Source organism: Mauremys reevesii, linkage group 7 (genome assembly GCF_016161935.1).
Source record: "Mauremys reevesii isolate NIE-2019 linkage group 7, ASM1616193v1, whole genome shotgun sequence".
Lineage (NCBI taxonomy): Eukaryota > Metazoa > Chordata > Testudines > Geoemydidae > Mauremys > Mauremys reevesii.
Window position 1 is genome coordinate 35,833,959 of NC_052629.1, and position 17,378 is coordinate 35,851,336.

At 43.2% G+C, this 17,378-nt stretch overlaps 1 protein-coding gene across 1 annotated transcript; it reads left to right on the forward strand.

Annotated features, from left to right (window-relative positions):
* The first annotated feature begins 592 nt into the window (after nucleotides 1–592).
* On the forward strand, nucleotides 593–3,154 carry DKK1 (dickkopf WNT signaling pathway inhibitor 1). Its single transcript, XM_039547339.1, has 4 exons — nucleotides 593–1,283; nucleotides 1,391–1,553; nucleotides 1,774–1,917; nucleotides 2,278–3,154. The coding sequence occupies exons 1-4, from the start codon at nucleotides 1,044–1,046 to the stop codon at nucleotides 2,526–2,528; spliced, it is 798 nt and encodes a 265-aa protein (XP_039403273.1). The 5' UTR covers nucleotides 593–1,043; the 3' UTR covers nucleotides 2,529–3,154.
* Nucleotides 3,155–17,378: the final 14,224 nt, after the last annotated feature.

Consider the following 17,378-nt stretch of genomic DNA (forward strand, 5'->3'; position numbering starts at 1 on the left):
CAGCTTGGCGCTGCATTGGCCTTTGATCTCCGTTGTATGTTTAACCAGCGTCTCCCGTTACCCGGAGGGGGCAAATGCTGCCAGTTGAGGAGAGCATTTGAATAAAGTTAAAATACACCCGCTTTCTGTGGGGACTAGACAGCTTCGGACTCTACCTCCTCTTCCTACATTTGTACAAGATAACCCAGCCTTGCGCTAATTTGCAACTAACAGATGCCAGGCTCCCTCTAAATATCCCATCAAAGGGTAATTAGAAAGCGTGGCCTCCATTCTTACGCATCGTTTGATGTGGAGATTGGGTGTGTTTTGTTTTGTTCAAAGAAGATTATTTACAGTGAAAAAACGCCAACTCAAACAGCACCCTCCGGGGAAACGACTGTGCCTCGTTAAATGCCATGCTGGCTCCTAACAGAGCCGAGTAATGTTCGGCTTCCCCCCCGAATACACAAAAGTCCACACTGGGGTGACTGGTAACGCTGATTGGGCACAGGCGACACGCAGCGGCCCCGAGGGAGGGTGGGGGTTCGCGCTGCGTGACAACACGGTTTAAAGGGAGGGCTGCAAGTCACAAAGCGTACGCGGTTCCCACAGAACAGGCAGCCCCCGGTGCCCGCGGCTCAGCGGGAGACGCTGCTCGGGGCTCGCACAGAGCCTTGTGGAAGCAGCAGCTGCCTGGGAATTCATTGCTAATTGCCACGGCGGAGATTGCGAAATCCCCCTCTTGGGGCTCGGCCAATGAGGGAGCCTTTGTGGGGGGCAGCGGCGCAACCCCCCGGCTCTCTTTGAAATCCCATCTTTGCCTGTAGCGCCCTCCCCCCACGCCGGAGGGGCGGGCCCACGAACCAGCCCCCGGGAGTATAAAGGCAGCCGGAGCCAGGCAGGTAGCTGCCAGTAGCGAGTAACTGTGCGGAACATCCCTCTGCACCACCTCGGGCTTGCGGGCTCCAGCGGCGCCCCAGCCCCTCCACCCCCGGAGTACAGCTGCTGCGCGGGTCCCTTACCTCGTGCGGGGCGGATCGGACCCCTGGGCTCCAGCTCGGAAGATGCTGCTGGGCGCAGCCCGTCTGTGTGTGGCGCTGGCGGCCGCTCTGTGCTGCTGCTGCCCCTGGGCGCTGGCGGCGTCGAGTGCCGGGTTGGGCCCCAGCCTCCTCAACTCCAACGCCATCAAGAACCTGCTGCCAGGCGGCGGCGCCGGGCTGGGGGGCTCCCCCGGCAGTGCCGCGCCCGCAGACTCGGCCCTGCTCGAGGGGGGCAACAAGCACCAGGCCGTCGAGCCCCACCAGGTATGTGACTGCCCCGTGAGCGGGGCGCCAGGGGCTCCTCTGCTCCCTCCCCCACCCCGCGCGGCGAGCCCGCCCCCCGCCTCACTGGCGCTGTGTCTCCCTTGCAGCCTTACACGTGCTCGGAGGACGAGGACTGCGCCCCGGACGAGTTCTGCTCCAGCGCCCCGCGCGGGGCCGGCCCCGCAGTCCCGCTCTGCCTCGCCTGCAGGAAACGCCGGAAGCGCTGCCTGCGCCACGCCATGTGCTGCCCGGGCAACTACTGCAATAATGGTGAGCGGCGGGGTGGCGTGCGGGGCCGGGGGGAGGCCGCTCCGGGCCTGGCTGCAGGTGCAATAGCTACACTCACTTGAGTCCCAAGGGCCGTCTGTCTGCGCCACTGCGGGGAGCACCCGCCTGCCCCATAGCTGCGCACCTGCTTGTATGGCAGCCTCCAGCGGGGCCCTGCTGTTACCCAGGCTGTGCTGACTCCTGCCCCTTTTCCCCTGCTCAGGGATCTGTGTGCCATCTGAGCAAGGTCACTTTCTCCCCGGGGAGATGGAGGAGACCATCATTGAGAGCTTCAGTCCTGATCATGGCATCCCAGACTTGCATCCCAAAAGGACCACATCCCCTTCCCAGCTGCACCACTTGAAAGGTAAGGGGGCCTGGTGGCTCCTACAGTAGCAAGTGTAACTAAGTGGGAGTGGGTTAGCCTCAAACCTTGCTTAGGCTCCCCACTATTCCTGCAGTGTACTAAACCCATGTGTAAAAGGCCTTTTAACTAAGGCACAGCCCGACTGAGGTGTCTGCCAGAAATAGCACCTGAGAAAGCACTGAGGCTAAATGCAGCCATCCAGCTGCTAGTCTGTGGCTCTCCCCCTCCCAACTATTTTCTGACAAGCCCTAGACAAAGTCTGCCTCCTATCCTGTAATTGCTTGTTCAAGTCTCTGCTTTTTGACTCTCCTGCAGTCAGACAATTTACCACAGGCTTTTAATCACTTTCTCCTTTCAAAGGTCAGGAAAGTACCACCTGCCTCCGCTCTTCTGACTGTGCTGCTGGATTGTGTTGTGCGCGTCACTTCTGGTCCAAGATCTGTAAACCTGTCCTTAAGGAAGGCCAAGTATGCACCAAACACCGAAGGAAAGGCTCTCATGGCCTAGAGATCTTCCAGCGATGCTACTGTGGAGAAGGTCTGTCCTGTCGGCTACAAAGAGATTATGCAACCACCAACACTTCCAGACTGCATACTTGCCAAAGACATTGAACACCACTCCTCACTACATAGGATGGACTTTGGAGAGGGTTTCTGGGCAGTTCATTGTTTGTTTTGGCAACTCATCTCTAAGGATGTACAGATTCGGCGGTTACACTAAGTACTCTGCTATCTTCCCTTCCTAAAGCTGGAGTATGAGGCTTGTTTCTTTAAGAAACTTTCAGTGACTAATTGCAGTAAATTACTGTGTTGTAAATACTCAGTGTGGCACTTAACTGTACATATTCCAGAATTTTAATTTTTCTAAAGGTGCTGCATGATCTCTAGTCTGCTATTGTGACACATCTTGTACACACTGGTTTTATATCTTCCTAAGTCTATGAATTGTCCATGTGGAAGTGAAATAAATAACTTAAAAAAAAAAGATTGGCATTTACTGAAACTTCTCCCTACCCCTGGTCTAAATGAAGACCCATCTGAAGGCAAGCTTAAATAACACTAAGAGCTTGTTAACTCTACAACATGATGTCCCAAATGGATGGACACTTGTCAGAAACAATGATATGCATATAAACTGAGATGTCTCCTTTTCTTAAGGCTCTGCATAGGAAGAGGTCCAGAGTTGGTTAAATATGAGTGAAGAGGCTCCGTGAATGGTGGTGGTCTCTATTCAGTTTCTTTCAAAATAGTTCAATTGACCTGAAAACCATAAATCCTAAGTTGTGGGTGCTCTTAATGTGGAGGAGAGAATCATCTTTTCCTCAAATGCATGCATTTGTTTTCACTACCTGTTTGTTCTACATATTAAAAAACCCCTAAACAAGTCCTGTTGTCACAAACAAAATGCATTCTCTATACTTTCCATCTATGGGGGTCAGAAATTATCACCCTACTTGAACATTCAAGAAGGCCTGAGTAGGAGAAGGCTGAACTCCATCTCTCAGAAAGGAGTAGGGGCGGTGGTTGCCAGCATCTGGAGAGTAATATGTGAAAGTAGCTTCTGCTGGCTAGCTTTAACTCCCAGTGTCTCTTTCAGGAGCTTGCAGCTCAGCCATTAAACCAAAGAAACTGGATGCACCTCCAAGACTCCTGCATCCAAGTAATAGAGCCTCAGCTGGTGTGAATTGCCATTGGCTTCATTGATACTCTTTAATCCCTCCAAACACACACAATTGCTGTGACAAGTCGCTTTCCTTCCAATGTCTTACAGGCTGGCGTAGAGTTGAAGTTCACAAAGGTGAGGGGGGCTCAGGAGTCTGGGTTACCTGCAAGTGTTGCAGGATAAAACTTTCCCCTCCAAATCACTGTTTTGCTTTATTTGCCTTCTGAGCCCAAATCACTGTGAGTGCCTCTCCTGGGGGGTGTGGAAGCAGCACTTTATGTGTGAAGGCAGCTTTAATGTCCTGTGAAGTGCACTCACATAGAAATGCAGCCTTTTCCCTATATTGCTTTAATATTACTGAAATGAGTTCAATTTCATCTCAAAGGGCTATAGCCAATAATGTCTGTTGTATTGGGGCTTGCTTAATGAAGTGACCAATGGGGCCATATCAAGGCACAGGAAATTGGCATGTTGTGACACTGCCTTTTAGAGGTAAATTTCACCTCTGAGCTTGAAACCCTCTTTCCCCTTGTAGAGCTTTAAGCATCAGGAAGATACAATTCCCACTGATCTAAGGCCGGGGTCGCAGGAAGACACAGTAGAGGGGAGGAAACAGGAAACCCCTTGCTGCAAAGTGATGAAAGAGGATCCTTCTGCCTCAGAGGAAGCAGCAGCCAATTCCTGAAGGGGGAAAAGCACTTACGTAAGCCTTCTTCAAACGACCCCACACTTAGGACTGGATTTCAGTTTCACATGGAAAATGGTAAGGGGGGTTCCACATAGGAGAGCAAGGATCTTGATGTTTTACCAAGTAATAAATGAAACTGTTTCCACTCACTTGGTTATAAGGCCATTCATAGCAGCCTATGAAGAATAATCCAGGCTGCTTACAATGAGAAATGAGCCAATTGTGATCTAGGTTACTACAGTTATAGATTAAATCATAACCCAGGGAAATACATTTCTGCAGCAGCATGCTGGTAGCATTTCATTTTATATCTTATTTTTATTAGCACCAACAGCATTCAAGATATCATTGTAAAATGAGACATGTATCTGAAATGCCTCAATAAGCATTGGTCAAGAATTTAACATAATTGAACTATGTTGCTAGGGTTTTTTTTTAATGCACTGTAATATAAGCGGCATTTGAGCCATCAAGATAACTTGGTGAGAATGCAAAAGTCAGTGCATATTGGGCTCAACTGAGCAGTGGTGTTAATGGTAGCATAAATCAGAGTGGATAAAAATCAATTTTTAAAAAATTAAATAAAATAATGGATTTTTTTATTCAACTCAGATTTTTTAAATTAAACTGGATTTTTTTCTATAAAATGTTTTTTTGAGGGGGAGAAAAAAAAACCTATCTAAGGATAGTTTTAATTAAGATACTTTATAGCTCAAAGATATCTCATCATGGAATAGGGATTATAAATTTTAATTCTATAGTATGAGACAATATAGTCACATTCATGTAATGTTTAAGAAAAGTTTTGTAAATGAGTTCCAATAGTTCATGGATTAAGGACCCAATCTTATGTGAATCCATTATTTAGGTTAATCTTTCTATCGACCCAATGGAACTCAGTGCTCAGTCTGGAAGATACCATCAGAGATGCTTAGTTTTGCAGGTCTCAAACACTGGATTTGTGTCTCCAGAGATAACAAGCTTGTTAACAGCAAAAATGTTTTTAAATAAATAAATAATATGTAGAGGTGAGAAATAACAGACTTCAACAATATTGTCTCTCTGTAAATTTGTGTACGCAGCGTCAATCCCTTACCTCGCTCTAAAAGTGCAAAGTTTCAAAAAGTTCCATGAAATAGAATATTGTTGGGGGTGGACTAGATCTGGACAAGGAGACGCAGTCTGGAAATAAATGTGAGACGCGTTAAAATATTATATGTTTGCTGTTGAAGAAAAAAATCCAGAATACTTAACATTGTTGTTTTAGTTAAAACAATTTAAATGTCTATCTGGCGATGGTCTCCTCTTAACACAGCATGGCAAGAAAATCCTCCAAATATTAATGATTAACCTGTTGAACTGAAGACAGTTCATCTCCCAATATCATAAATATCTGCTTCAAGTGCCTTTGGTAAATGAAATAACTAAAAAAATCATTGATTTTCTGATACAGATGTAAAACTAAACTAATCTGAAAAGTTTTCAAAATAAATCACTGTTTAAAAATGTATAGTGTGTACCTTCTAAAAATGAAACCTACATCTATCTCTGAGTTGTCAATAATGTGTATTAAGGTTATAACAACCTACAAGAATACACTTTTATGTAGAAAACCATGATTAAATTGAGTCTTCCTAACTAGTGATTTAAATAATGATTTAAGGCAATTTGATTTAAATCAAATCCACCCTGGATATTCAGACGGGTACGATCAGAAAATGGGTGTAAGTGGTAAAGTAACTCAGTGGTTTTGGCAGTTGCTTGGTGTTAAAAATGAGTAGCTATGAAGAAAGCGTGTGTGTGTGTGTGTGTGTTTGCAGTGGGACTGCATACTTTACCATGCGTACTCTTGTCACTTTCTTCTATAGGCCTCCTTCCAAGTTATCCCCTGGTTATGGCATCTGTTTGATGCTATTATTTTATAGGGGCACTCATCCTTATGATAGCAGCGATATAGAGTCAAAAAGGTACTTTGGCACCAAAGTCTGGATTTAGGCATTTAAGTCCCAGTTTAGGCTCCAATTCAGGAAAATCCTGCTGAACCCTGAAGACACCTGAACTCATTAGGCACCTACATTTTTGCAGTAAAAAGTTCCCTGGTGCCTCAGGGTATGCATAGTGCTGCCTCACTCTAGGTATCCAGAGGCCTGTCCCCTGCCTGAGCCCTGGAGCAATTCACAACCTCAGGAAGATAGGCTTTGGCTGCCTAATATGTGTTTGGGATCCTATCTAACAGACATGCTCAGAGGTTCACACAGAACACGTGGCAAGTGGGGAAGAAAACCTCCCTCATAACATTTATCCCAGTGGTTAGGTTATTGTGTGGCACATTACCTCGCCACAAGACGGGGAGGGATCTGTCAACTCTCAGGTGAAAGCCCTAACCCCTGGCTCATTGGCTACGCTGATCTGGGGCACCTTCAATCACTCCTGTTGAAACTGTTCCACATTGGAGCAGAGGGCTTGGACTCCTGCGTCTCCAACATCCTGAAACAATGCTCTTGCCACTAGGCTATAGAGATATTCTGATGCTAATGTGTTTTCCCTCTCTCTTTGCCCCCAGTTATTCTTTATGTAGGATGTGGCAGATCCCTGACAAAAAGTTATGAGGGAAGTCCTCCTCTTCCTCCTCCCTCTCCATGACCCTGGCTTCTTACCAAAAAAACTCCTTAAAGGCCTAATGCCAAAGAAGGGTCATAGCTGATTTCTACAAATTATGCCAGTGATGAATTTGGACCATTTTTTTCATTCAGGATTTTTGTTTGCTCCATTTCTCAGGATACTAACACCTAGTGTTTAATCTTTTCCATTGTGGAGCTTTTTGTGGGGGGAGGGGCATTAAAAACACAAGCAGTGCTTTGAGGGAAGGGGAAGTGGGATATTGTGTGTGTGTTTGCCACCCTAGTTTACTTTTGTTTACCTATTATCTTTCAAAGAGTATGCTGACAAAATAATGACATAACATCAAAGAAACCTATAATAATAACTTTGAGATCTGAAAAAAAGTATGCTATATAAATGAAAAACACTTTACAGACATTAATTCCTCATTTAAACAGACATACGTAATTGTCCTGAAGTCACATAGGGTGAAATGCTCCCCTGTGCAGAGGGCCATCAGAGGCTCCAAGAGTCATTTAAGTCCTACTTCAGATCTCAATTCTTAGCATAGAGGTGAATTTCACTACTAGTGAATCATTTTCAGAGCCAACACTCAAACCCCAGCATTCCTGATTCCCAGTCTTGTGGTTTAACAGCTACACAGACGGCCTCCCCTATTCATGACAGATATACTAAGTAGAAGTTATAAAATGAAAAGTTGTTATAATTTTAATAACATTCTCCTAAACATCTTTCTGATGCTTTTTTTCCCCTTTTGGTTCCTGCTGGAATTTATTTTTGAAATGTTATAATCTTTTACTTGTCAGACAAACCTCTGCTCACATAAACAAATGTTTCAAATAGGTCAGTAATAAAATCTCTTCATAAAAGAGAAATTCTTTGTTCAGTAACATGTTCTTACGTTTGAGATGATGATATCATTATTTACACAAAGTCATACTAAGCTTACTGGCATGCGGTGAAATGAAGAGGACTGTACACACTGCCCTATGTCTGATTATTGAATGGTTCAGCCTTAGGGTAAACATCTTATTCTTTTATACTAAACATTGTTTCTGATTTATCTTAGGCCCTAATATAGAGATGCATCCCTTGATCAAGAAAACATTTACGTATGTGCTTAATTTCCATTGACTTCAGTAGGACTTAACTTTAAGGGTGAACTTAAGAAGGTGCTTAGATGTATCCTGAATTGGGACCTTAATGAACATAAAGTGATTAATTAGTCCAGGCCTCTTCAAGTTCAGGCTCCCAATCTACAAGTCTAGCCCCTAGACACCAGTCACTCCTTTACCAGATGAATTTATTTCACTAGAGGGCAGTGTATCAGGAGCACTAGCATCAATAGTAATGTCTGTTAGTATCACAAGTAGCATGGAGTGCAATTAAAAAAACCCACGATTGTCTAAAATAATTAATAAAACTTCCACTATACTTCTGCGGTGCAAGAAACAGTAATATGTGTTTTATACTTTTGCTTCTGACACAGAGCTACCCACAGAGATTTCAGAAAAAAATTTGGGAAAAGATTTTTTATTTGTATAGCAATCATTCATTGATCCTACAGAGCCCACAGCATACAAGTATTTCAAAAACATGAAAGCACTGCACTGAGAGAGCAGGTGAAACGCTTAATGGACGTAAGGCTACACAGAAAAGCTAACTACAAAAACATTTACCCTTAACCACCTGCTTAAGCTGTTTTTACTCTCTTCTAATTTGTTGACTTCAGGTCTCTGTATAATTGAACCCTGGCATCATTTGAGTTGAGAAAAATCCATACAGGTGGCTTAACATCTAATTATTTCATTCGTAATGAAAGGCACAGGTGTAAAAGTATAAATGTTGTTTTCTTTATGTTATGCAGTAAGTCACGTTTCTTCTTTAAACAAAATAGCTACATCTCTGGTAATCCAAAGTGATGTTTATGGTTCCTTTTACCTTGTACTGTTTCTTGTATTTGTTCTTTAGCTGTGTGTGATTTGTGTCCCTAATTAAAGCTTTTAATTGTGCTTGAGGGTAATTGAGAAACTGATATGGAAGGCAGTTCTAGGCAGCACCTCTTCTGATCTTTGAACTTCTGTTTCACAGACTTTGTTTTGGTTTGTTTTCCTCTTAGTTACTAACTTTTTATTAAAAGTAAGCAATTGTTCAGAGTACAGTTGTTTCCTTAAGTATTAAAAGATTTACGCAAAATTAGGGAATACAACAGAGTTGTGACAGTATAGGTTGTGCTAGACTAAGTATGGTACACACCCACCACTTCAATGGTGTACAACTGGTGAACCAGAAAGGAGAATCAGGCCTATTGTTTTTACATCAATCCTTTAATCTTTCCTCAGCTAGTTCATCTGTTAATACTTCTGTTAAGTTGAGCTGTGTGACTTACTGTGTGGGCTATACCTGCACTTGAGGATAAGTTTGGATCTGGGTTTTAGGCTGGCAATGGCCTTGAGTCTCAAACAAATGCTTTACATGGGAACCTACGCTGACAGGACTCCCCTACATTTAGGCAAGTGGCAGACACTACTAATTTGGTCACTTTAATATGACCTCATAGAATATCAGGGTTGGAAGGGACCTCAGGAAGTCATCTAGTCCAACCCCCTGCTCAAAGCAGGACCAATCCCCAGACAGATTTTTACCCCAGTTCCTTAACTGGACCCCCCTCAAAGATTGAGCTTACAACCCTGGGTTTAGTAGCCCAATGCTCAAACCACTGAGCTATCCCTCCCCCCTGAAGTATTGTAGTCAGAACAGTGATCGTTATGTTTTTAATCACCAAAAAGAGTGTCTCCAAAATGGTAAAGATGTAACACTACATGTTAGTGTCCTGGGAAATGGAGCAAAAAATCCCTTGAATACAGGAAGTAGTTAATCATCCACATTTTTCCATTCATGTTGCAATGATGATCTAATATCTGATTTACTATGTAAATGGTGGTAGTTTGGCTAGTAACTTGCCTTTTTTTGATGAGTAGAAGGAGGCACAAGTTATTCAGGTCTCTGTGGGTTTCCTTTACTTTCTTGCTCTGGTCATATAGTTGCCAACTTCCTTGCTGCAGAAATTGTGGCTTGTCCATCATACTCTCCCAATTTGGCAAGATCTCAAAAGCTCCTTTTGTGTGAACAAGATCAATGTCGTTTGATAGTGGTAGGACAGCATGACGTAGTAGTCTTCAGACACCAGGATTGACCTAAAAGAGCATTCATTTGTAGGTGACAAGAGTTCATTTTTCAAGTATTTTTCCTGCCAACTTGATTCTGGATGTGTTCTGTGTTTTTCAAATGCTGCATACAGCATGAGAGACTGATTGCCCAGGGAAACTAAGAGACTTTTCTTTCCCAAACTTCAGTGACTTATTTCATGTGAAGCTGGAGTATATGCAGACTGTTCTTGAAATATGGCTGTAGTCACTGAATGGAAGGTATGCTTTCCATCAGTGGGCTCTGCATTGATGTCTATATTATCATCTCCTGATTTCCACCTGCATTAAGTGGAACAATTCCATATGGAATGAACAAACCTTCCTGAAATCTTTCCACTTCCACAGAATTCTGTCCAGCACTGGTGACTTGACAGTTTTGTATTCTTTTGATTTTCTTGACAAAACACATTTTTCAAAGTTTGTGAAGAGTCTTTTTCTCTTTGATGTAACTTTTAAGGGGTGTGCACTGTCCACATCTTCATATACTGTAACTTCCCTGTAGCAGTAAAATTTCCAAAGTATAGTGTTAGCATACCATCACTTTCCATCTGTACAAATATGCAGATGTGCTAAATTAGATATATATTTGAGTGTCAAGATTGCCATATTTGTTTAATGGGCACTTTGATTGAAGCCCAATATGAGGCAGTGTGTCATCTCTAACATCAATAGTGACCTATAGATATGTGTGTAAAATGAAAAGCTAGTTTCTAGAATATGTTAAAGGCTAATAGTACATGCATAGAAAATTACAAATAAAAACTTTCTACCAGGAAAACTAGATGCTATGTTGTATGTACAAAAGCCTACAAATGGAAAAGTATTATATTAGGAATTCACATACATTTATATCTACCCACTATGTAGTACAAACTATGAGCATGCAATCTACTGCTACTAGTGCACAATTGTCAGTGAGATACTGATCCGGTCAGCAAACTTCAACTGAAAATATAGAAGACTACTATAATCAGTTGTGAGACACTGACAATTAAGAATATGCGATGGGAATATTTCATGGTAGTATATTGCAAAATGTTGATATTCATATTTTTCGCCACATGCTAAATAGCTTCATTTTTTCTGGAAAAAAAAAAAACTTGCCCATGCAAAAACCAACAAAAAGCTTGTAATACATTGTCATTTGGTAGTTTTTACCAATAAGGACCACATTAAGGTGTTGAAATTAATTTAAACAGTAAAAACTGTAGTCATAGTTCTCTTTCATATTTGCAGTGTTTCTGGAACTGCAAAAACTGACTCTCACTCATTTTGGGTACCATTGTTGGACCTTGCCTACATCTATATGGCACCACTCAACAGTTCCATATCATACCTCATGTAAACGTACATCAAATAAGCTTTCAAATGATATACAATGTGGTTTGGGTAGGGTGGATACATTAAACTCCAAAAATATGGCCCTTTTGGGAGAATTGCGGCATGCCTAATTACCATGTGTCCTCCTGACTAGACATAAAAGTGGGAAAAAATGAATGTCAAAAGCAAGGAAACATGTTAATGTTTGAATGCTAAGGGCACTGGTATGAAAAAATACTAAGATGTACCAATCCATCACTGAGGTTAGTAAATCCATGTGTGTTATGAATCCATTCACAGGCAGTTCAAGTAACTAATACATCCATCATCATGCTACACAATCTGGCATAAACTAAGAAAGAGCCATCAGTAAAATATGAACAAAACCAGAATCTCAAAATTTAAAACTCTGTAAATTTGGGGGGTGATAAATTTACCAGTTTCAAGTCCAGGATCTGAACAATTCAGATCAGATCCAAAAGGGGAAAAGACCCATTTTTTCAGTTTGGGTTTGGATCTGGTTTAAAAAAAAATCACAAGGCCTCAAGATGGTGAAAATCTCACAAGAAAAATGGATTGTGCAAGATTTCCACCATTCACTACAGCAGAACTCTTGAAATATAATGGTGCTTTTGAATCCTATTTCAAACCCTCACCCTGACTCATCTTTGAAATGAAAACCTGAAACTTACGATATGTCTGATCTGAATCGGAATCCTCAGGCCATATTAAATATGTGTTTCATTGTTGTTTGTTTTATTAGTTAGCAATAGAATTAAGAAATCTGAAATATTATCTATTCTACAACATCACACGCATGCAGGAATTCTTATGGCAGGGCAGTTTATTTGACCCAGTTTACCTTTATGGCAACTGCATTTCTATATATACTGCGTTTTTCATTTTTCAGTGTGCAGTGTTTAGTGCTCCAGACTGATCATTAGTTAAAAGATGCCAACTCCATGAAAAATTAATTATGGAATGTAAAAGTCTTTATATGTTATGTAACTCAAGTATGTGCTCTATCTAAGGAGTTATTAGCCAGGCGAGTTGCATTGGAGGAGAAGAGTTTAGAAGTGGTTAGAATTAGTGAACAAGCAACAGGAACAACAACACATCAGAAAAAAGCAAATGTTTCACTATCGGTAATAGGGTTACCAGATGTCCTGATAAAATCGGGACTGTCCCCATATTGAGCGGTTTGTCCCGCGTCCTGACCGAAGTACGGTCGGGACGCCATTTGTCACGATATTTTGTTTCGGTGCGGTGGCCCATTTTTTTTTTTTTTTTTTTTTTGCTTAGGCGGTGGTGGGAGGCAGGGGGGACGCCTTTTCAATTGTTACACTCACCCGGGTCTTTGGCGGCATTTCGGCAGCGGGTCTTTCAGTCGCTAATGGTCTTCAGTGGCATTTCAGCGGTGGGTACATCGTTCTTTGGCGGCAAGATTTATTTCCTGTCACCTAAATGTTTAAGAAGTGTTGCGGCATCAGAAAGAATTAAGGCCTCAGCTAGCTTTACGCCATCCTTAGAGGCAAAGAAAGAGCAGTTAAAGAGATTTTAATTACTCTTTTAAAATATATTTACATTACAAGAGTAATGATAGGTGAGGAGAGAGCTATAATATACATACCAGCATCGGTTTCAAGGTTTTTGTTTTCGGTAATAACAACTGTGTCACTGCAGTCTAGGAGGTTAATTATTGAAGATCATAGCGCAAGAGTTGATTGGTTGTAGGACAGACGTTGTTAAGTGTGTTGGGGTCAAGAGTAGGCTTCTTGAGATGAAGCAATAGCATTAATTTAATTTTGTCAGCCTTCCCTCTGCCCCAAATAATGGCAGTGTTAGTTTTTCCAGAAGTCCAGAACAGGGGCATAGCAGAGATGTGTGGAGGACCCTGTACAGTACCAAGCTGCAGTACTTGTAAAAGAAACTGTCAGTCAACTGAGGTCTTTATTATCTAATGAAATCTTGTTTTTCAGCTAAGCAAGTTTATCGCTCTCAATTGTACTATGACTGTTACCAAACAGGTTTCTGCGTAGCAGCCGTGTTAGTCTGTATCCACAAATAGAACAGGAGTATTTGTGACACCTTAGAGACTAACAAATTTATTTGAGCATAAGCTTTCATGGGTACAGCCCACTTCATTGGATGCATAGAATGGAACATATAGTGTGGAGCTATATATACACATACAGAGAACATGAAAAGAGAGTTTTCTCTTAATTAATTAGCCTCTTAGAGTTGGTAGGACAACTCTCACCTTTTCATTTTCTCTGAATGTGTATATATCTCTCCTCACTATATGTTCCATTCTATGCTTCCAATGAAGTGGGCTGTAGCCCACGAAAGCTTATGCTCAAATAAATTTGTTAGTAAGGTGTCACAAGTACTCCTGTTCTTGTTACCAAACAGGCATTAGTACTGTATCACAACTGTTTTTTAATGCATCAGCAAGTCTGTCAGAAGAACACAGACTCTCTGTGTTGTAAATGTTATACATCTTATTGATTTAAATGTATTTAATAACTTTGAACTTCTGATTGTGTGCTGCAGCCTTGATTGATATTTGACTTTCATTGTTAAAATTCAGAAACTAAATGTTTCTAAAATTGGTATAAAATGCTTCTAACATTTTTAAGTTGTCTGCTAATTCCTGAATAAAGAGCAACTGTACATATTCCACTTCTGTGGTATAGCTGTTATTGTTATGTTTTCTACCTTTTAAATCTCCATTTCATTAAACAGTGGCACTAAATCCAGAGAAAGGCACATTTGTGGGCAAGTGAATTTTTTTAGGTGACTGTAAAGGACACAGGGTCCAACCCACAGGGTCTGCAAACTGCTTAGCACAGGCCCTCAGGTAGGAGAAAAACGTTACTCAGCTACCTCTCCCGTATCTCAGGTGCCCATTGCAGCACTTAAGCACAATGATGCTCTGGCCAGGCCTCCTGCCCCTTCCTATACCCAGCACGCCCTCTACACTGCTCCCTACATTTTAGAATTCCGCTTCAATTAGGGGCAAGTTTAATTCTGCTTTTTGGTCCAAGAGTTGCAGATGTTAGTGGGGTCATGGCTCACCCCATCCCATTCAGGTTTTGTGGTGCTGTCAGCTTTACTGAAGTGCCCAGCCCCTTTAGCTGCACGAACACAAGGAGAGGGAATTGTGTCTTACTCTTGCACAAAGTGAATGGAGAAAAAACACTTTGTGCCCTCACAAAGCCCTTCACACTTGGTGTGTCGCTGTGCCCAAACTGAGCACAGTTCCCTTTTCACAGTGAGATATACTTCTCTTTACACCCTACTCATGTCCATAGTAGAGGAGTATTAATCCCAATTGCTGTGCAGGAACAGGGGCTTTGCACACGTGTGCTTATTTTAGCAGTCACCCTCATAACTAATTATGCCCAGTTTAATTCTTTTTCCTAGATTTGTATATTGAAAGGATGTTTTGTTTTTTTTTTCCATTTTAACTTTTACATTTTGGAGATGAGTTATAAAAGGAGGCTGTGAGGAGCTCACAAAATTGAAAATGCCAAAAAAGAGGTGGCGGAACCAGGGCTGGGAGTAATAAACCTTCTATCAGCAGCAGCTCCCACTCCCCTTCTAAAACATTGTTTAAAGGCAGAGAAAGTCAGATGCAGATGGTGCAATGACAGCAGTACTGGAGGAAGAGTCGGCTGTTATAATGGAGTTAAATAAGGCGAGGGCAGACAGTGCAGTGGCAGGAATGGCAGGAGTAGGAGGGTAATGGCGCAGATGGCCCATTGCCAGGGATAAGGGGATGAGTGGTGGGAGGCAGAAAGAACACTGACGAATAGTAGAGACAGCTGGGATACTTGCAGGCGCCATAGAGTGAAAGGAAGCTAAAACAATTGGCAAACATTTTTGCTAACTTAGTCAAAAGATGCTAACCTTTTGAAACCTAATTTCATATTGGCCAAATGACTTTCTTAAGCTGCTATTTTTCTCTCATTCATTTTTTCTACTCAGCCATTGTGTTTCTTTTGTGTCACTTTGCAGTAGGCCCCACTGAGTCATACTATCAAAGATATTCTCTAGTCTGTTCCAATTCGCAAAAGACATAGGTGACAGCAGAATCTACAGAACTCCCAGGAGTGAAAGCACCCCAATTGTAATGACCCTCATCACAGATTGTTAGCAAGCCTTCATCCCAGGTTTCTAAATTGTCGGAGCCAGCCCCATTAGCTGTTAACTCTTATCTTTGCTGGAGTTTGCAACTAGAGGATGGGTTCATACACCCTAATAGTTTGTTATATGTCACTGGGGCAGGGAGGGAATAGGGATTTGTGGGAGAAGGCTGAGGGCTTGGCTACACTTACAAGTTGCAGCGCTGGTGGAGGCTTTCCAGCGCTGCAATTACACCCCGTCCACACTTGCAGGGCACAACCAGCGCTGCAACTCCCTGGTTGCAGCGTTGGCTGAAAACCCGTCCCGGTTGGGGTATAAGGAGTGCAGCGCTGGTGATCCAGCGCTGCTCAGCAGGTGTGGACACTCACCAGCGCTTTAATTGTCCTCCAGGGAATAAGGAGTTATCCAACAATTCCTGTTCAGCCACTCTGCTCATCAGTTTGCACTCTATTGCTCTTGCCTCAGGTGACCCGCCCTTTAAATGCCCCGGGAATTTTAAAAATCTCCTTCCTGTTTGCTGCAGCCAGGTGTGGAGTGCAATCAGTTAATCTTTACAGGTGACCATGCCTCCACGCGGCAAACGAGCCCCAGCATGGAGCACTGGCGAATTGCAGGAGCTCATTAGTGTTTGGGGGGAGGAAGCTGTGTAGTCCCAGCTGCGCTCCAGCTGTAGGAATTACGATATCTTTGAGCAGGTATCAAGGTCCATGCTGGATAGGGGCCATGATCGGGATGCGCTGCAATGCAGGGTGAAAGTTAAAGAGCTGCGGAGTGCCTATTACAAAGCCCGCGAGGGTAATCACCGATCCGGAGCTGCCCCCACGACCTGCCGTTTTTATAGGGAGATGGACGCGATACTTGGGGGTGACCCCACTGCCAATCCCAGGACAACGATGGACACTTCTGAGCAGGCTGGGGGACAGGAGGAGGCGGAGGCGGAGGCGGCGGGGGGGGGGGAGGAAACCGCGAGTGAAGCTACTGGGATGGGGGAAGACACCCCAGAGTGGGCATGCAGCCAGGAGCTCTTCTCAAGCCAGGAGGAAAGTACCCAATCGCAGCAGCCAGCAGTTGCAGAAGGACAAGCAGAGGAGCGGGTTACCGGTAAGCGGCTTTTATTTTCTGGGTGGAAATGTTTCTGGAGAGGAAGGGGGGTTATGGCTGCATGCATGCCAGCCTAGATGTGGAATAGCCCACTGATGTGGTCTATCACGTCGCGGTAATCGGCCTCGGTAATCTCCTCAAAAGTTTCAGCCAGAGCGTGGGCAATGTGCTTTCGCAGGTTTATAGGGAGAGCCACTGTGTTCCATGTCCCAGTCACGCTGATGCGTCCGCGCCACTGTGCCGTGATACCTACCACCACCCTTACCCTCTGCACTCAACCCCCATCACCATGCAGTATATGCTCCCTGAAGTGCAGGATTCATTAAACAGCACTCCAGACAGGACATATGCAAACTTGTGACTATACAGTTCACCAACCCACACCCCTGCCCTCTTGTGTTCATGAAATGTTGTGTGTCTGTCTGTCTGTCAAGGAAGTTTTTTTCTTTTCAATAAAACAATTCTTGGCTTTGAAAACAGTCTTTATTATAGCAGATAGTGAAAGATACCTTAGCCCAGTAAAGAAAGAGGCACTGCAAATCATTTTAGGGATAATAGAATAACAGTGTAAACAGTGCAATTCACTCCCATGCAAGGCAGCAAACATTACTGTTGGCTTTCAGCCTCAAATTCTTCCCTCAAGGCATCCCTAATCCTTGAAGCCCTGTGCTGGGCCTCTCTATTAGCCCTGCTCTCTGGCTGTGCAAATT